The 21,515-nt window shown below is 40.7% G+C and overlaps 1 protein-coding gene across 1 annotated transcript in view; it reads right to left on the bottom strand.

The window, feature by feature from the left end:
- LAMA3 (laminin subunit alpha 3) overlaps positions 1-21,515 on the bottom strand; it is a 249,900-nt gene that overhangs the window by 132,162 nt on the left and 96,223 nt on the right. The window contains 6 exon segments of the mRNA XM_038543644.1: positions 5,049-5,148; positions 5,874-5,979; positions 6,203-6,255; positions 6,959-7,058; positions 7,975-8,021; positions 10,175-10,312. Coding sequence (XP_038399572.1) covers positions 5,049-5,148; positions 5,874-5,979; positions 6,203-6,255; positions 6,959-7,058; positions 7,975-8,021; positions 10,175-10,312 — 544 coding nt within the window.

Genomic DNA, 21,515 nt, shown 5'->3' on the forward strand with positions numbered 1-21,515 from the left:
GGGTGGAAATGTTTCTGAACCTATTTACAAAATTCCTCTGGTGCATCAGGTGCCTCATTAGTCTTCAGGGAAACAAACCCTCAGATGTGTCCTCCTTTACATACCCTTTATTATGTGGCCCAGCAATGATTGCCATTTAGAAATGACTGAAGAAAGCTCAGCTGGGTTGCTCTGACTTTTAGAATTCAAATGCTGAAAACATCAAGGGAAAGAGGAGAAGCACCATAAGAACTAAATACTGACAATTTAACTACACTAAAGATTTCTTTATTAATCTGTTGATAATGCAGAAGTAGTGAAGATGCTTGCAATTTAGAAGTTGCATTTCACAGTTTCCAGCATATGATTAAAAGCCAGAATATTAAAAATAAGTTTTTTCTTACCTCTACCGAGAGAAAATTATGGATAGATCATGGTTTCAAAAAAATCTATATTGATCTAACAGATAATATTCAGAACATTCCACCCTAAAACAACAGAATACTCATTCTTTTCAAGTGCACACAGAACAGTCTCCAGAACAGATCACATATTAGGCCACAAAATGAGCCTCAACAAATTCAAGAAGATTGAAGTCATACTATGCACCTTTTCTTTTTTTTCCTTTTCTTATTTTTTAAGGTTTTATTTATTTATTCATGAGAAACACACACAGAGAGGCAGAGACACAGGCAGAGGGACAAGCAGGCTCCCTTCAGGGAACCCCATGTGGAACTCAATCCCAGGGCCCTGGGATCACGCCCTGAGCCAAAGGCAGATGCTCAACTACTGAGCCACCCAGGTGGCTTTTTTGACCACAACACTGAAACTAGAGACCAACCACAAGAAAAAATCTGGAAAGAGCACAAATATATGGAGGTTAAATAACATGCTACTAAACAATGAATGGGCCAATCAAGAAATCAAGGAAGAAATAAAGTATTACATAGGGACAAAGGAAAATAAAAACACAAAGGTCCAAAATCTTTGGGATCCGGCAAAAGCTGTTTTAAGAGGGAAGTTTATAGCAACACAGGCTACCCCAAGAAGCAAGAAAAATCTCAGATCAACAACCTAACATTATCCTTACAGAAGCTAGAAAAAGAACAAACAAAACCCAAACCCAGCAAAAGGAAGGAAATGATAAAGATCAGAGCAGAAATAAATGAAATAGAAACTAAAAAAACAATAGAACAGATCAATGAAAACAAGAGCTGGTTTTTTGAAAAGATCAACAAAATTGATAAACCTTTAACCAGACTTGAGAGAGAGAGAGAAAGTCAAATAAACAAAATTGGAAATAAAAGAGGAGAAAAAAAACAACCACACTGAAATACAAAGGATTATATGAGAATATTGTGAAAAATTATATTCCCACAAATCGGACATCTAGAAGTGGATAAATTCCTAGAAACATATAATCTCTTAAAAAGGAATCAGGAAGAAATAGAAAATTTGAACAGACTGATTACCAGCAATGAAATTGAATCAGTAATCAAAATAAACTCCCAACAAACAAAAGACCAGGACCAGATGGATTCACAGATGAAATCTCCCAAACATTTAAAGAAGAGTTAACATCTATTGTTCTCAAACTATTCCAAAAAAATGAAAGAGGAAGGAAAGCTTACAAATTCATTCTATGAAGCCAGCATTACCCTGATACCAAAACCAGGTAAAGAAACTAAACACACACACACACACACACGCACACACACACACACGAGTGTGTACACATATACACACAAAACTGGAGGCCAATATCTCTGATGAACATAGTTGCAAAAATCCTCAACAAAATATTAGCAAGCAGAATCCAACAATACACTAAAATAGCCATTGAGCACTATCAAGTGGGATTTACTCCTGAGATGCAAATCAATCAATGTGATATATCACATATGATAAAAACCATATGATCATTTCAATAGATGCAGAAAAAGCATTTGACAAAGTACAACATCCATTTATGATAAAAAAAAAACTCTTAACAAAGTAAGTTTACAGGGAACATACCTCAACATAATAAATGCATTATAAGAAAAACTCACAATAAACATCATACTCAATGGGGAAAAACGCTTTCCCTTTAAGGTAAGGAACAAGATAAGGATGTCTGTCCACTCTCACTACTTTTATTCAACATAGCAATGGAAATTCTAGCCATAGCAATCATACAAAACAAGGGACTAAAAGGTATCCAAATTGGTAAGGAAGAAGTAAAACTTTCACTATTTGTAGATGACATGATACTATACAAAGACTCCCCTAAAAATTCCACCAGAAGACTATCAAAACTAATAAATGAATTCAGTAAAATTGCATTGCATTTCTATACACTAACAATGAAGTAGCAGAAATAGAAATTAAGAAAACAGTCTCATTTAAAATTACACCAAAAATAATAAAATACCTAGGAATAATCTTAACCAAAGAGATAAAGACCAGTGTTCCAAAAAATATAAAAGATTGATGAAAGAAATTGAAGAGGACAGAAAGAAATGGAAAGACATTCCATGCCAATGCGTTGGAAAAACAAATACTGTTAAAATGTCGGGATGCCTGGGTGAGGTTGAGCTCCTGCCTTTGGCTCAGGGCACGATCCCAGGGTTCTGGGATTGAAGTCCTGCAATGGGCTCCCTGCGGGGAGCCTGCTTCTCCCTCTGCCTGTGTCTCTGCCTCTCTCTCTGTGTCTCTCATGAATAAATAAATAAAATCTTTTAAAAATATATTGTTAAAATGTCCACTTCACCAAAACGATCTACATGCTTAATGCAATCCCTATCAAAAGGCCAACAGCATTTTTCACAAAACTAAAACAAATCATCCTAAGTGTGTATGGAACCACAAAAGACCCCCAAATAGCTAAAGCAATCTCGAAAAAGAATGAAACTAGAGGTATCACAATCCCAGATTTCAATATATATTACAAAGCTGTAGTAATGAAAAACACTATGGTACCTGCACAAAAGTATGCACATAAGTCAATAGAACATAACAGAGAGCCCAGAAATAAACCAGTAATTTTATGGTCAATTAATCTTCAACTAAGGAGAAAAGAATATGCAATGGGAAATAAACAGTCTCTAAAAATGGTGTTGGGAAAACTGGATAACTACATGTAAAAGAATGAAACTGGATTAGTTTATTACACCATTTACAAAAATAAACTGAAAATGGGTTAAGGACCTAAATATGAGACCTGAAACCATAAAAATCCTTGAAGAGAGCGGACAGTAATTTCTCTAACATCGGCCATAGCAATTTGTCTAGATATGTCTCCTAAGGCAAGGGAAAGCAAAAACAAAAATAAACTACTGTGACTACATAAAAATATAAAGCTCTGCACAGCAGAGGAAGTAATCAACAAAACTAAAATACAACCTACAGGATGGAATTTGAAAATGACATATCTGATAAACGGATAGCATCCAAAATTTATAAATAATTTTACAACTCAACATCAAAAAACCACATAATCCAATTTGGAAAAGGAAGGAGACATGAATAGACATTTCTCAAAGAAGACCTGCAGATGGCCAGTAGACACATGAAATGATGCTCCACATCACTCATCATCAGGAAAATGCAAATCAAAACCACAAGTGAAACTCACACCTATCAGAATGACTAAAATCAAAACCACTAGAAACAACAGGTGTTGGGCAGGATGTAGAGAAAAAGGAACCGTCATGCACGGCTGGTGGGAATGCAACTGGAGCAGCCACTGTGGAAAACAGTTCCTCGAAAATTTAAAAATAGAATTACCATATAATCCAGTAATTTCACTTCCTGCTATTTACCTCCAAAATAGGAAACACTAACTTGAAAAGACACATGCACCCCTATGTTTATAGCAGCTTTACTTATAATAGCCAAATAATGGAAGCAACTCAGTGTCCCTCCCTCAATAAATGAATGGACAAAGAAGACATGGTATATATACATAAAATAATATTATAAATATATATAAATAATATTATAAAATAATATTAACTACATATATATGTAGTGGAATATATATAGAAATATATACATAGTGGAAAAAGGAATGAAAATCTTGCCATTTGCAACAACACGGTTGGAGCTAGAAGATGTAACACTAAGTGAAATGAATCAGTCAGAAAAAGACAAATACCATATGATCTTACATATATGTAGAATTTAAGAAACAAAACAAATAAAAAAGAGACAAGTAAAAAACCAGCCTCTTAGCTATAGAGAACAAAATGGTTGTTACTGGAAGGGAGATGAGTGGGAGGTTGGGTAAAATAGATGAGGCAGATTAAGAGCATGCTTATCATGATGAGCAATGTATAAAATTTTTGAATCACTATATTTTATACCTGAAACTCATACATCATTGTATGTTAATTATACTGAAGTTTTTTTAAAAAATTTAAATCTATAATTGTTAAATATGACAGGACACAGAGACAGTACGCTGACATACTTGTGACAGCCCCCACCACCCTCACCCCACCCCCACCCCACCCCCACCCCACCCCCACCCCCGGGGAGCTCAGTCTCCACTTACTCCCTTGCTCCTCTAGTTCATTTGAATTAGCTCCTGCATGAGATGAGGGACTTCATCTCGTTTCTAGAGTTTTCTTCCGATTCCTTCCAGACGCACCCAGGGTAACAGAGCTGGCCTCCCCTTGCCTTCTGTAGGGGTCCCAAGGGAGGAGTTGGCACTGACTCTTTTTGGCCCAGGCACCTGCCCATCTGTTGGGCCCTCCATGCTGTCTTTTACATGGAGGTTCAGCCATGGGAACCCACCTCAAGCATTCCAGCTCTAGTCTTGTCCACCTGGCTTTTTGCACCTGTGGGAACTTTCGATGAGGCAGCTCTGTAACCTACAAAATGGATGTCTTTAGAGCAACCTTACCTCCTGCTTTAATTGGGCCCACTGACAAGTGTCCAGATTTCAAATGACAGTACGGCTTCATGTGCCCTCTCTCCTGCTCTCTCCTGGGGACAGCTTATCTCATCACCAGAACTGTCCCCACAGATGGGACTGAGAGCCTCCCATGACATCAGTATGGGAGAAAACCTCCCTGCAGACTCACCGTTGGCACGCCTTCCCCACGACATGTTCTCGGCAATGGCATCCTCCAGAGGGCCCGCTGCACATGGGAGTGACCGCTCCACCAATGTCACACTGACACCCTGAAGGTCGGGAAACAACAGCAGTGACCCATCAGAGCATCTCTATGCTGAAGCTTCCCCTCCTTCTACAAGAAGCAGAAATCGGTAAGGCCAGGGCTGCTTCTTACCCCTGCCACATCTGATATCCAGCAGATGTTCGAAATATGTGGGGACCTCCCACACGAAGATGGGAGGAGCCCCCCCAAAGTCTACTTGTAAGCTGGAGGTACACTTGGAGGTCAGCTCCGACACTGCTGTCCAGTGTAATGGGCTAGGAGCCAGAGAGCTAAACATGATTGAGCAGCTCTTGTAAACAACGTCTGCTCATGAGAGTCTGTGGAAGGAATATAACAGTAGCCTTGTGGGGCCACACGCCTGCAGGTGTATTATTTAACACAATATTACCTCTAAAATATGGTGTGAGCTGTTTTAATCATACAAAATATACCTTCAAAATGACTGAGTCTTGATGTTATTTACGAAATTAACAGATGACTCCCCCTCCGTCCCAATTATGTTTTCTGTAATTAAACCAACAATGTTTTGGTAGAAGAAAAGTGGAAGCAGCCCCAACTGCAATTTGTTACTAGTCTCAACTGAGTATTTGGCCAAATTCCCCGGATAGGGTTTTTAAATCCCATCCCATCAGAAAGACTGCAGGAAGCCAAGGGAATTCAAGAAAGATGATCCGGACAGTCTCTGCCCATCAAAGCTGGCTTTTTGCAGGACCCACTGGAAGTATTTACCTTGACACCCAAAGTAATTGCTCTTTTTCAAAGCAAAATATCCATCTTCACACGTGTCACAGGAATCGCCACTGACATGGGACTTGCAGTGACAGTCACCATCTCGCTGCAGAATAAGCCAGATGACAACATTTGGTAAAATCACACAATTCGCTAATCTTCAAGATTTAAAACTGACTCATTGTATAACGTGAGGCGAGGATCTGAAGACATTCAGAGAGATATCAGCATGCCCTGTAAGATGACAGAGGCACTAATGTCCTCCCACAGACACCCCAACATCAACTGCTCTAACATCTCACTGGTTTGCCAACAATCGGCCCGCTTACCTGCCCACACTCTCCGATTCCACTCACTGTCCCCGCCACGTGGCACTGGCACTCTGTGAAGAAAAGAGAGCGTCCTTGGACCAAGGTTGCACAAAGGACAGCCTTTGGCTCTGGAAACGTGACACAGCAGCAATCCTACATGTGTGGTCACTTTCAGGCAAGCTTCAGCAGAATTCCAGTTTGCTCCACTGAAGCCTAAAATAGGACTGCTTTCTGGGGTCAGCAGAACCACCAGATCAATACCATCTACCTACGGGAAGTAATGGCTAGTTTATGACCACTCTGACACAAAGGCTGCAGTATCATGGATTTTTAAATGATTCCAAGGTCAAGGTCATTACTGATATGTTTGCATGAAACCATACCCTATTTTAAGGACACATCCGCTCCACTTAGTCAACTTTAGCTTGGTGTTTTTAAGTTTTTATCTTGACTTCAATCTAAGCATAAAATGAAAATAAAATCAAACCCAAAAGAGGGGTTTATAAAAAGTAAGGCAATATAAACCATTTATCAAGTGGCTGCCTTTGCAAACAACAAAATACATATGGAAACAGGATATAAATCCCTTGCCGAGATTTTCAAAATGACAGAAGTTCTGCCAAAAGTAGGGGGAAAAACATCAAAACATTTACACGAAATTCCAGACAAATTGAACTTATTAAATAAATAGCTCTTTTGTGGGTTTAGTCACTGAAACAGAGAAAATTAAGAGGAATTTGCAATATAGTAAGTTATTATGCATAAAAACCTTACCTGAACACCCATTGGGGTTTTCTTTGGCCAGATTCCAATATAACGGTTTGCAGATGCTACAAGAAGGACTTTCAGCATGAGGCTTGCATTGGCAATATCCCTTTGAAAGAAAATCAAACTAACACTTGACATCTCAAAATTAAGACATGTTTTCAAACATATGTTCTGAACAAAACTTGTCAGAGAATTATATGTTGGCCATGAAAAGTAAATTAAGTGTAACCAGAGGGAATAAAACTGTACTGCGCTGATTTCAGCAAACTGCTCATGGCTTTTGTTTTATTCTTCATTTATTTTTTTTCTACACATAATCCATATTTGCGGTTAAAACAAAATTGGGAAATACAGAAAAAGAAACATTGAAAAATCATTTTATTTTTAACAATTATCTGTTGATTCTATTACAGTACAAACTACTCATTTAAATGGAAAAATATCAGGGGCAGCCCAGGTGGCTCAGCCGTTTAGAGCCGCCTTCAGCCCAGGGCGTGATCCTGGAGACTAGGGATCAAGTCCCACTTCGGGCTCCCTGCATGAAATCTGCTTCTCCCTGGGCCTGTGTCTCTGTCTCTGTGTGTGTGTGTGTGTCTCTCATGAATAAATAAATAAAATATTTTTAAAAAATAATAAATGGAAAAATATCTGAATATTTAACATTTTGAGGTTCAGAGAATGATGTTTATCTGAAAGTACTTTTGTAATGCGCATGGGTCCCTGCCTCATTGTAAGGATGCAGAACCTCTCTTCCTCTGTCCTCGAATGCCTGGAGGTCCACCATCTCCAGGCTTGAAGCTAAGACAGATAATTTCTAAAGCACTTAGAAAACTAACTGGAACACCACAATATTCACAGTATCACATATGCACTTTGACCAAGAGCAATGACCTCTTTAGCAATTTGGATTCGGGTCCTATTTTAATTACTTTTAATTTCAGGAAGCTCCTAAGTGCATTCGTCTGTAATATGGATCAAAATACATCAGTCAGAATTGTAACCTTTGGTAAGCTTCTACTTACCAAACTGGAGTCCAGGGTACCGGCTGGGTCACAGACACTTCTGGAACCTGTACATGATTTAGAAACATATTAAACGCCTGGTGTTTTTATGTCTGCTTGTCTCTTGGTTTGTTTTATTTGTTTTTAAAAAGAATGCATCTATGTGTGTATTTCTTTATAGATGGACTTCGCATGTAATTCAGAAAAAGGCACACCCTGATAACCATTATGCTCCTTAATCCCCGAATCACTTTTTTGGCCACTTAACTCCATTCCCTGCCTACTATTTAAAGTTCATTTCTGACTGATGGAGACTAGGGAGAGGAGATTCTAGAATTTGGAATATCTTTAAGATTATCCAGAAGGGGGCAATATTGCACCAACAGACTTTTTAATTGCCCATTAAGTAGAAGTTAACAGAATGTGTAAGTACATTTTTTAGTCAATCAAGATTTAAATCTTTAATTATCACAATCCTCTTGTTCCCCACCTGTACTAAAGTTATTTCTAAAATTAATTAGTTTGTTTTCCTGCTTAAGTCAATACAGTATTACAAGCCCAATATAATCACTCTTCAATAAAGTGGGATCTTGCAATGTCTCAGTATTACTATTACGCAGCAGTATTACTACTAGAAAGGAAGAGGGTTTGGGTAAGCCTGCCCTAAGCCTGGTTTTCCCAATAATTTAAATGATCTCATACTATGATCTGGTCTTCTCATTAAGTTTTTCCTTAGACATTTTGCCATTGTCTCCTCTTTGTTTCCTTCAGCTTGTCCTTTGATGACTTCATGTGTCTCTTTCTGTTTTGATGTTTCCTCACATTCCTTCTTCCGTAAGAGTAAATACATCCTTCCCTCTCTTTGCTGGTTTTCAACCTGGCCATGCCCTGCCTTTGGCTCCCGCCCAGGCTGACCACTGCCGCCATTTGACTCTGGAGGATTTATTGTGATGGTCGCACTGTGTGTGCCCACCCCACACACACCCCTTGCCCAGAAACCACAATGCTTCCTTCCACTCCTGACCCACTGGAGGTGAACAGACACACCCAGGACAGCCTTGCACTCTGGGATCCTTCAGGCCTTCTCGAAAGCAAACTGCCCCCTCTGGCTACCGGCTACAATTTCTACTGGCAAGAAAACCTGGTCTCTTGAGGATACTGGTGAGTAAAGTTCTGGGGAATCAAGTTGGCGCTGTGGCCCTGTCTTCACTCAGCTCTGATGGCAACACTCAAAGAGTTACCAAGAGCAGGAAGGAGTCAGAGAAAACCATATTCTCCAAGTGGAAAGTCTGGTGCAGCCTTCCTCAAACATCTCTTCTCAACAGAGAAAGAGGCTCTAAAGCAGCTGCAGGAGCTCCTTAGCACTGGAGTCTGCGCACCCCAGAGAACACAGGGAGATTCCACAGGCATCTTACTTCTGCACCGTCTCCCACTCTCTCACTGGCTCCTATCAGTGGGGAGGGGGTAGGTAGTGAGGATGCCCCGTGACAGTGACAGTGTTTCCTCCCTTGGCTCTAGGTCACCCTCTTCCCCTTGCACCCATGCTATGTGAGGACAATGCCCCTAGGATGCCAGAGCAGTGAGGAGAGAGGGGCAGAAACACAGCAAAGGTCTTGCTCTGCCCTCCAGCAAGGGGACCTACTAAAATCACCCCTCAGGGGATTATGGAGCAACCAGCATCAGTGCTGTGAGCCTGGAACCAGAGAGAAGCCAGGATGCTTTGGGAAGGGGTCAAGGAACACTTGGTGTAGCTAAAAGGGGTTCACGTTTGCCATACTTCTATACACAGAGAACTGACATGCAAACCAAGAAGTATAAATTTAGAACATGTGGGGGGCACCTGGGTGGCTCAGTGGTTGAGTGTCTTCCCTTGGCTCAGGTCATGATCCAGGGGTCCTGGGATCAGGTCCTGCATCAGGCTCCCTCCCCTTAGGGAGCCTGCTTCTCTCTCCACCTATATCTCTTTCATGAATAAATAATCTTTTTAAAAAATTTAGAACACTTGGGAATTAACAAAATTCTTTTAGGAATAAGTCATTTCTGGATTCCTTTGAGGATGCGTATCTGATACATGCATTTTCAGTGGACTCAAACTCAGGAAGGAACCAGGCAGATGAGGGTCAAATGTGTAGGGTGACTAGGGGTGTGTCCCCTGGGCTTGTCTGGGCTGCACACATACCAGAGAACAACCCACCCTCTGGTATTTTGATGTCTTCCCTACCTTGGCAGTGAGGGAAATCATAGGCTCCTGAGAGACACCTGTCACACCGCTGTCCTGTAATCCCCGGCTGGCATTCACACTGTCCCGTCACTGGGTTGCAGGGCGTCTGGTAGGAGCCAAGGACTGAACACTGGCAGGCTGAATAAAAAGACATCAGTCAGACCAGGACTGTGGGATATGGGACCTGGATAGAGCATGGTGGTGGGCCAGAGAAACCCAAATGCAAGTTCCCGCTACAGGATTTGTTCAGAGAGGCACAGTAGGTATGGCCAAACCAGAGCATTTACCACCTATTCCACCCTCCTACTTCATATTCATCCATCGAGCAGACTTTGATTGAAGGCCTACTATGTTCAGTGGTACCAGGACTAGATGTGGGGGTGGAGGTAATTAAGAAAAATACACATTCCCTGACCTCAGAGAGCTAAAAAATCCAGAAGAGGAGCTAGGGAATTATTGACATAATATGAAGCACCTCCCTTGCCCCCACCGCAGCCAAGAAACTGTAAGAGAAATGAAGAAACATGCTAATGCCACTCAGCCTGCTCTTGGCAGACAGCGGGACAAGGACTCTGGTTTCTTACTGCCATCTGGGTCAGCATTGTTTCATGGGCCTATCTGCAGAGATCAGGTGCTTACCAAGGGGCTCATTATTGAGGAAATGTTCTTAGGTTCTGCAATGGTTAATTTTTATATGCCAACTTGGCTATGCTATGAAGCTTAGACATTTTGCCAACACCACTCTAGATATTGCTGTGAAAGTTGTTTTCTTAAAGATGTCATTAATATTTCAATCAGTTAACCTTGAGTAAAGCAGATCACCCTCCACAATGAGGGTAGACCTCATCCAATCATTTGAAAGCCTTAAGAGAAAGACAGAGAGTCCCAAGAAAGAAGGAACTCTGCCCTCGGATTTGAGCTGCAGCATCAATCCTTCCCTGGGTCTGTAGCCCACCAGGCTGCCTTGCAGATTTTAGACTCTCTAGCCCCCACAATCATGTAAGCCAATTCCTTAAAATAAATCTCTCCACACACACACACACACACACACACACACACACACACACACCCTATGGGTTCTGTTTCTCTGGAGAGCCCTGATTAACATAAGCTTTCTGCTATTTCTGTCTTAAAGGAAAGTGAATGAGGAAACAGTGGCAGGCAGTTAGGGCAGCCCAGCAGTGGCAGCTCCAACCAACATAATGTGGAAGACATGGCCCCTGGCTCCTCAGGCCGCAGAGGCTGTCCATGGAGCCTCAGGAGACACAGTGACGCTCCAGAGGTGAAAACAAAGACCCAGCACATACGTTGTTTTACATCATGAATTAATCTGGCATCACAGGTCTCATTTCAATCCAGCTAGCAGTGACAGCTGCCAAGTTCCAAACCCAAACCTCAACAACAGCAGACCCTCTTGGAAATACTATAATGTCTCACAAACACTTTCATGCTGCTCGGTGTATCAGTCCAGGTCCTTGGAAGTTTCGGGAGTTTTTTTACTTCCCATCTATTCCTCATTGTTTCAGCTTTAAGACATTTTTACTCCCAAAGAGTATAAAAAATAATGACCATAAAGCTCCAAAGGGACACGGAGTGTGTCTGTTGTGCTCCTTCGATGGCTTCCAGCATCACATACAGCCCTGGACCCAGTAAGTGCCAAATAGATATTTGCTGATTGAAAGAATAAGTAATGCCTGAAGTCTTCCTGAGGTCCACACTGTGTAGGCTGCTGGCACACATTCCCTTACTGAATCTTACAGCCCTGCCATGAGGGTAACGCCACCCTCTTCTCCATCAGTAAACAAGCTCATGGGGTGTGGTGGGGCTCTACTGATGCCATGTAAATCATAAGGTAAACACTGCATCTTACTGCGTCTGGGACTTGGAGCTTTTCCTTCTGTTGGAAAAGCAGGCTGGCACCTTCTCTAGTCAAAGCCACAAAGCCAACAGTCAGCTCCACTTGTCACCACCCACCTCTCTGGTTAACAGGGCATAGAGCAGATTAAATCTTCAGAAAGTCCTCAGGTCTCTTCTAACCAACCACCTCAATGTTCTCCCAGGTGAAAATTGAATTACGAAGTGAAGGGTCAGTTCAAGACCCAGTCTCACCCATGCTCAGCCCTAGGGGTTTTTTTTTTCCCCTCCTAGAAGAGTGGGGCAGGGTCTCCTGGGAGTGTCCCCAGCCCTAAACCTGCCCTGCAGTGCCAACCACCATTAGCTGGAGCCACATGGCCTCTTCTCTTGGCTAGTTTTGTCTGATTCATGGGACTATGCTGACAGGTAGAAGGAGGTTAATCTTGTACTGGCAACCTATTTAGGGGAGTTTTCTAAGGAAAGACCTGCCACCACCTCCCAAGGACTACAGCAAACCCCAATGGGGACATTTCCTGGCCATGGGTCAGGTCCGTGTGGTTGAGGTTTGGGGTCAGCTGCACTCGGCGCCTCTTTGGTTCCTAGTCATGGGAGGACCACTTGTTTCCACAGCCCACATCCTCCTAGGCTCTATTCTAAGTGCTGCCTAGTTGCTGCCCAGCAAACTGTACCAGGAAAGGAAGGGAGAGGAAGAAGGAGAAACATGAAAGAGAGGAAAGCAGGAATAAGGAATAGGATGGGAGGAAAAGGGGGGAGGGGTATTGGGAGGAGGAAAAGTGGGGAGTAAACCCCTCAAATGACTACATTCACTGAGAGAATTACAGTAGTTGCTGTAGTTGAAGATAAAGAGGTGACCAGACATCAATGTAAACACAAGTTTTAAACATGTAAAGACAGTTATCCAGGGTGGTCTCCTATCTATGATTTGACTTTCACCTATGAAAAAACTGCAGGGCACTTGTGTGAGTCAGAATTAAAATGAGAAGAATACAGCATTGTACTTAGGCAAGTCTGGAACAAATTAAATTAATGCAAAACATGAATGCAGAACCACAACTGGCAAGAACTTAGAAGGATTTTAGAGTTCCTTCTCAAGAAGATTTTTTAAAAATCTTTGAAATAATATAGAGCAAAGCCATAAGAACATTTTTTTGGCTAGAATATACTGGACCATCCGGTGTAGCATTTGGGGTCATGTTGATTTTACTCTAAAGTTCAGTGGCCAAGCAATCAGTTTAGTGAGTCTGAGCTTCAGCCACTAGCCTCAAAACCGCCCCCAAGGGAAAATTTTAAAAAGAACACAAAAGCTGTTAGAAAAAGGATAGAGCAAGAGGAGAGACATCATTCTTCCAGAACCTAGTGGTCCAAATGGAACCACAAGCTTCAAGATGCATGCCTACATCATGCCAGGAATACGGTGGATGGTGCATTTCCTGCAAAACTTGAAAAAGAGTGGTGGTGGTAGGCTCCTCTGAGGCTGGATGTACTCTGTCTGGCAAGGTCCACCGAGACAGGGCTTAAAGAGATTGCTCCCCCTACACCACCCTGTTCCAGTTCCAAAGCCTGAACCATGCTTCCTCCCTCACTGGAATGGGACTAGAATACACAATGTACATACTCCTCTGCCTCATTGCGTGAGCCTTTCTCTCCACTTGAGCCATGACTTTGAACCACAGACAGAACCCAGCAGAGGCTTGAACATACATTCACGTGGGAAGCCAGGGAGCACCTGCTGCTCCCCCTCACCCACCCTCTGTCCCTCTCTGCAGCCCTCGGCACACCTTCTCAGTCTCCTGTTTCCATGGCCTGCCTTTTGGCCAGTAAGCTAAGATGACTTTGATAGACCTTTGGAAACAGAGCTCTAAACCAACCGTACCAAAAATATAAACAAGAAGATAGAATATTTTTTAAAAATCCAGACTCTATCACTTAACACAAGGATGTTGCATTATGTTCAATAGCTGATTAAAGAGTTTTCATGTCAGGTGTCATCTTCTTGGAGGGAAAAATGCTACAGTTAAACCTCAGAGGTTTTCTAATCTCTTATGGGACTAGTCTCTTTGGGGAACTAGGTTTTCTCAGAGAGCTGACAATTTTACCGACTCACAGTTTTGCCACCCTGCTTTGGTTATGGCATCCTGATGTTGCAGTGGTGGGGTGGGGGTGGGGGTAGGGAGTAGGTCTAGCCCTTACTCCACCCATGCTGTTCAGACAATGGTCTTCACTGTAGTTCCCTGGATGTGGGGAGACTCAGGCTTGGCCAGTCAGGACACAGAATTCCACAGCCATGGAGTTGGTTCAGGAATGGACACATGATCCAATCAGAACCAGCCTTGACCTGGAGGAAAGCATGCTCTTTTCCCTAGACTTGAACCTGAAAGGATGAAGGTCTTAGTCGGCTCCAGTTGCCGTAACAATATCATAGATTGGGTGGCTTGAACAACAGACATTTATTTTCTCACTGTTCTAGAGGTTGGGAAGTCTAAGATCAAGGTGTCAGCAGAATCGGTTCCTAGGGACTCTTCCTGGTTTTCGGACAGCAGCCTTCCTCCTGTGCCCTCATATGGCAGAGAGAATGTATGTAAAGGTTCATTGGTGTCTCTTCTTAGAACATTAATCCTATCAGATCAATGTTCCAACCTTGACCTCATTTAACCTTAATTACTTCCTTACTCCAAATGCAGCCAGTCACCTTGGAGGTTAGGGCTTCAACACATGAATTTGGGAGGGATACAATTCAGTCCATAGCAACATATGTCTAAGAAGTGTCAGCTACCAAAAAAAAAAAAAAAAAAAGAAGTGTCAGCTACCGCCTTACTACCACCTGAGACCTAAAAATGAAGCCAATCTACAAGATAGATTTGCAAGATGGAGAAAAACAGACTTGCCGACGTCTTTTGAGCCCCTGGATTAATCTGTTCCTGAAACCAAATATGCCTGAACTATTCAATTACAGCCAATAAAGTCTTTTTGCCTTAAGCCAGTTTAGGTTAAGTTTTCTGTCACATGAAACTATAGAGTCAAAATTGACTCCTTAATCACCAAAATCTTTTCATTTTAAAACTAAGTAGCACTCTTACTAAAATGTATTATATATGTTCCTTCCTCCTGAAATAGCTATTCAGATGTAATTTCACCACTACATCATGATCCAGAGCCATTACTATGGTACTCATTTCCTTATTCTAACAGTGACATCCTCAGGACCTCCTGAGTTGAGGAGGATTATTTGCTCTTCGTCAAATGGTGCCAAGCTACTATACTTCCTCAGTTTCTCGTCTGTTTTTCTGTTTCCTCCCTTACTGTCAATGTGTTGCCTTGGCAATATTTCCCTCTCTTCTAATTGTATGTTTCTAATTCACCATGAGTGCGGCTTAGAAAACAACCAAACTTAGCATAATTATTTTTTTTTAATGAGGCATAAGTAAGACAGGATCTATGGGATTCTTCTAGCAGTTAATGCATGAATTTTAGCGCATGTCTTTGGAAGCATGCTTTTTCACTTTACAGAGGCAATAGGGGTTGAGGGGTCTCACTGCTTGGTTCCCACTTTTGCTCCAGATACATGAGCCAGATAACCAAATTCCATCTAGATGGAATAATATTGTACTACAGTTGAAAGAATGATAGAATATGTTTAAAAACAGTCACTTTTTAAGTGGAAAAAAATGACCAGAGTTTGAGGTTTATTATAGAAATCTATGTTTAAACAGGCAGAGCTTTAAAAATAATCACAGTTCCTATAAGCAGTATGTGAACCATGGAGTCCCTTTTAAAAAACTATGGTAAATTAAGCTACATGAAGGTGCAACTGAATGTCATATAATTGGGGTATTAAAAAAGCATAGCTCCTGCTGTAACTGAATCCCTTGGATCCTTTCAACTTCATTCAGGGCTGGTGATTATCCCCCTGCACCTAGATGAACATGCTAGTAAGTTATTGGGCTCTTCGGCACTCTCTTAGGTAAGAGAACAATCATTAAGTCAAAACCCAGTTTAAGGTCAAATCCCAGGATATTTTTATTTATACCCTCCTTTCTGCTTGCTGGGTTTCAGGCAAGACTATGGATTAAAGAGGAAACAAGATGTGCATCTCGGATGAGTTCTTCATGCCCTTTGGACCTTACCTGTCCTATAGACAATGTGTAAAAAGGTAAGACAGAGTGGTCTCTTGCATCCCAAACAGATTTAGGAACGAATTATGCAATGTACACTGGCACAGGTGAAATCGATTTATCAGATAACTGCTGCAATCTACTGAGTAATGCTTTTAAGGTGAAAGAGAGATCCTAAATTCGCCCAAATACGCCATAATTTCAGACAGTAACTATCTGAGAATCTGAAGCCACAAAGCCAAAGAGTAGAATGAAAGCAAAGTGACCAACTTCTCAGAATCAAAGACAAAATCCTCCAGGATTACTTAACACAGTAGCTTTCAAATTTTTTTAGCTACATCCACAGTAACATATAAATTTTACACTGTAACTCAATAAACACACCATACACGCACACACACACACCCAGATTGACAGATAAAAATGCGGAAACAAGGATATTTATTAATATATAACTATGAACAACAATAACTTTGCAAAACATTTCTTTCTATTGCTGCTTATAATGCAGAGTTTCTATTCTATTTCATTTTAATGCTGGTCCAAACTCACTGAATTGATTTCTCCATGCACTAGAGGATGGTGACCTGCAGTGTGAAAATTGCAGTCTGGGAAGCACAGTGCTCGCGCTTTTTGAGGTCCTGGCACCTCTAGGTGCTGCAGATATGAAGGAGAATATAATACCTGAAGGTACACCAGGGTGGAGGTCAAGAGACAGGATATTACTCATCACTCTGCAACTACCTAGCTTCCCCTGGATCTCAGATGAGTTGCAGTAAAATAAGTAATTTCAATTTCTTGTAACTCCAAAATTCTAATGCATATTGTTTTATCACTGTTGTAAATAAGATACCAGGAGAGATGGGTGCAAATTTACAGAGCAATAAGGCTGAAGTGCATCTGGAGGGAAAATATCCTGCTTTCATGTGTTGGATTCCAACTCCCTCCTTATCTTTTTGAAACACAGGTTTACTGAGATATAATTCATATACTATATAACTCATCCATATAATATGTACAATGCTTTTTAATGTATTCACAAGGTTGGGCAACCCTCGGCACAATCTAATTTTAGAACCATTTTTGTCCCCCCAAAAGAAACCCCATCCTCGTTAGCAGTCAATCTCCATTGCTCTGTCTCCGCCAACCTCACCCACCTCCATGCCAACCCTAAGCAACCACTAATCAACTTCCTGTCTCTATGAATTTGTCTGTTCTTGACAGTTCATATAAATGGAATCACACAATATGTGGCTTCTTTCACTTAGCATCATGTTTTCAGGGTTCATCCAAGTTGTAGCATGTGTCTGTATTTTACTTTTTCCCAATAATATGCCATAATATAAAGAGACTATATTTTATTTATCCATTCATCAGCTCATAAACATGCAGGTCATTTCCCTTTCTTGGCTACTCTGACTAATGCTGCTATGGACATTGGTGTACAAGCTACTGTGTGGTTGCATGTTTTCATTATCCTTGGCTGTATAACTACGAGTAGATTTCCTGGATCATATGGTAACCCTAGGTTTAACATTTTGAGGAACAGCAAAACTGTTTGCCAATTGGCTATGTCATTGTGCATTCCCACGAGCCATTTATGAGGGCTCACATTTCTCCATATCCTTGCCAACTTCTGTTCCTGCCTGCCTTTATAGGGATAGAAAATGATATTTCATTGTGCTTTTAATTTGCACTTACCTAATTACTAATGATATGGAACATCTTTTCATGTGCTTATTGGTCCATTGTAGAACTATTTATTCAAATTCTTTGTCCATTTTTTTTATTAAGTTGTCTTTTAATTAGAGTGTTGTAAGAGCATTTTAGATATTCTCTTTTTTTTAAGATTTTATTTATTTATTCATGAGAGACACAGAGAGGGAGGCAGAGACATAGAGGGAGAAGCAGGCTCCTCACAGGGAGCCTGATGTGGGACCCAATCCCTGGACCTGGGATCAAGCCCTGAGCAAAGGCAGATGCTCAACCACTGAGCCACCTAGGCATCCCTCTTTAGATATTCTTGATACTATATATCTGTGCCTTATCAGACACATGATTTGCAAATACTCTCCTTCATTCAACGGGTTGTCTTTTCACCTTCTTGATAGTGTCCTTTGAAACACAAAGGTTTTTAAAGTCCAGTATCTGTTTTTTCTTCTGTTGCCTGTGCTTTTGGTGTCAAATCTAAAAAATTATTGACTGACCTAAGCTCACAAAGATTTATATCTATGCTTTCTTCTAGGAGTTTTATAGGCTAAGCTCTTACATTTAGGCTGTTGATCCATTGGGGTTAATATCTGTAGATGGTATGAGTAGAATCCACTCATATTTAATGTTAATGATACAGTTGGGTTTACTTCTGCCATTTTGCATTTTTCTACATGTCTAATGTCTTTTTGTTTTTTTGTTCCCCTTTTATTGCTTTCTTTTGCATTCAATGGATATTTTCCAGTGTAGCATTTTACTTCCTTTAACAACTTTTTAATTATTTTGTTATTGTCTTACTAGTTGCTCTAGAAATTACAAAATACATCTTACCAGAATCTACTTCAGATTCATATTAACTTAGTTCCAGTGACATGGAACTCCATGTAACTCCATTCTTTCTCTGTTTTTGTGCTATTATTGCTATACATATTATGTCCAAATGTCAAAACCCAACAATATATTGTTAAAATTATTTATATAATCTGTATCTTCTAAAGAGGCCAATAGAAGAAAAGAGGGAACATATAATGTATAGAGTATCTTAATAAACTTCCTTATTTATCTTTTCTGGCTCTCTTCATTTCTTGCCATAGATTTGATGTCACTTCCTTATTCTAATTCATAGCTTTGTTCTCACCCATCTCCTTTGCACTATTATTGTTAAATATATTACATTTATGTATGACACAGGCATGTATATATTGCTATGTATGTTATAGGCCCCCCAACATACATACATATGAGTGTGTGTGTGTGTATGTGTTCAGTCTTGTGCAACTTCTTTTAAAATCAATCAGGACAAGAAAGGATTAAAAATGCAAATATATTATCTTTTGTAATACTTATTATTATGGACTGAATTACGTGCCCCTCAAATTCATATGTTAACCTCTAATGTGATTGTAATTGGATATAGGACCTTTAAGGGGGTAATTGAGGTTAAATGAGATTATAAGGGTGGAGCCTGATTCCTACCAGACTGCCTTTTAGAAAGGGCAGAAATATCAGAGATCTCTCTCTCTCATTCTTTCAACCCATACATACAGGAAAGGCCATCTGAGAATACAAGGAGAAGGCAGCTGTCTGCAAGCCAGGAAGGGAGTACAATCAATCTTCTAGCACCCCGATCTTAGAATTCTAGTCTCTGGAACCATGAGAAAATGAACTCCTGTCATTTGGGCCACACAGTCTGTATTATCCTGTTATGGAAGTTCAAGTTGACCAATACACCTACCTAATTCCTTCACCAACATCTATATTTTGCAGGTGGATTCCAGCTACTGTCTGGTGTCACCTGCTTTCAGCCTTGAAGAACTTCCTTTAGTATTTCTTGTAAGGCAGGTATGCCAGCTTCAAATTCTCTTTTTGTTCATCTGGGAATCATCAAAAGATAATTTTGATGGATATAAAATTTTTGGTTGACAAAAATTTTACTTTCAGTTCTTAAAATGTGTGGTCCCACTGCCTTCTAGCCTCTGTTGTTTCAGATGAGAAGTCAGTTAACATTCTAACTGAAATTCCTTGGCAGGGACTGTGTCATTTTTCTTTTGCTCTTACAAGACCTTTTTTCTTTGTCTTTCAACATTTAAACTATGAAGTGTCTGATTAATGGATAAAGAAGATGCAGCATATATATATATCAGTCCATAATAGTAAGTATTACAAAAGACAGTATATTTGCATTATATATATAACATATATTTGCATTATATATATATATATATATATATATATATATATATACACATAACAAGGTCAGTGTGGAGCTTGATCCCAGAACCCTGAGATCATGACCTGAGACAAGGGCAGATGCTTAACTGACTGAGCTACCCAGGTGCCCCTACTATTATTTCTTTATTTTTTCTGGCCCTTCCTCTTTCCTCTCCTTCCAGTACACCCATTACATTGATGTCAGTGTACTTTGGTGTCCCATGTTTCTCTGAGGCTCTGTCCATTTATCTTCATCCTTTTTCTCTCTGTTTTTCAGACTGAATAATCTCTATTGATCTGTCATCAAGTTTGCAGATTCTTCTGCTGGCTCAGATCTACTATTGAATCCCACTGGTGAATTCTTCATTTCAATTATACTTTTCAACTCCAGAACTTCCATTTGGTTCTTTTAAACAGTTTCTCTTTCTTCATTGATATTCTCTATTTGGTAAGACATTATCATTACCCTTTCCTTTAGTTCATCACGCATGGTTTCCTTTACCTCTTTGCATATACTTATAACAGCTATTTTGGTCAGCTAAATCCACCATCTGAGCCCATTCAAAAGCTGTTTCTATTGGCTGCTTTTTACCTGCGTATGGGTCATACTTCCCTGATTCTTTGCATATTTCATTTTTTGTTTTTTGCTTTTGAAAGCTAGACATTCTAGGTAACACAGTGTAGCAACTCTGGCTACCACCAGGATTGTTTTTTATTTGCTTATTTGGTTGGCTGTTTAATGATGTGGCTGAACTAGTTCTGCAAGATCTACTTCCCCTCCAATATCCAGCCTCTGATGTTCCTATTCAGATTTTCCCCTTGTGTTTATCTTCTGGCCTGGCCACCTTAGTGGCACCCCTGGGTCCGTACAAGCAACTTCCTGATTGAAGGTTCTGCTTGGCCAATCAGATTTTTTATCCTTTCCCATTGCATATGTGTTTAGCTTGGAGGCTGCTCCCACAGTTTGGAGAATTCACTCCCCCCCCCCCCCCCCCACTTACATTCAGCCATGGACTATTGGTTTGGATCTTTCCTCTCTGGTTGCTGTTGAGAGGCCACAGCCTTGGGCACCATACAGTTCTAGATAACCAGTGATGATGATGGTATCATTTTCAAGCCTGACCCCTTTGGAGTTACCCTGTGTCTGAGCAGCTTGCTCAGTCAGTGTTTGGTTAGAGATTGTGCTTAAACCCCTTTTGCCAGTGCAGCTACCACCCTATGGTAATGGATTTGTGCACAACATGGGGATATTTCTGAGTCTTCCCCCTGTCTGATTGGACTCCTCCTGAATAGGTGCAATCTAGTTACATGCACACAACCTTTCTAACCCGCAGACTTATCTGTGATATCAGAAGGGCTCTTTTGGTTGAAATTCCTCTGATTCTCTCTATTAAACTTCTGGTTGCTCTGCCATTATGTTTGTATCAGAGCTA

This window comes from Canis lupus, chromosome 7, assembly GCF_011100685.1.
Source record: "Canis lupus familiaris isolate Mischka breed German Shepherd chromosome 7, alternate assembly UU_Cfam_GSD_1.0, whole genome shotgun sequence".
Lineage (NCBI taxonomy): Eukaryota > Metazoa > Chordata > Mammalia > Carnivora > Canidae > Canis > Canis lupus.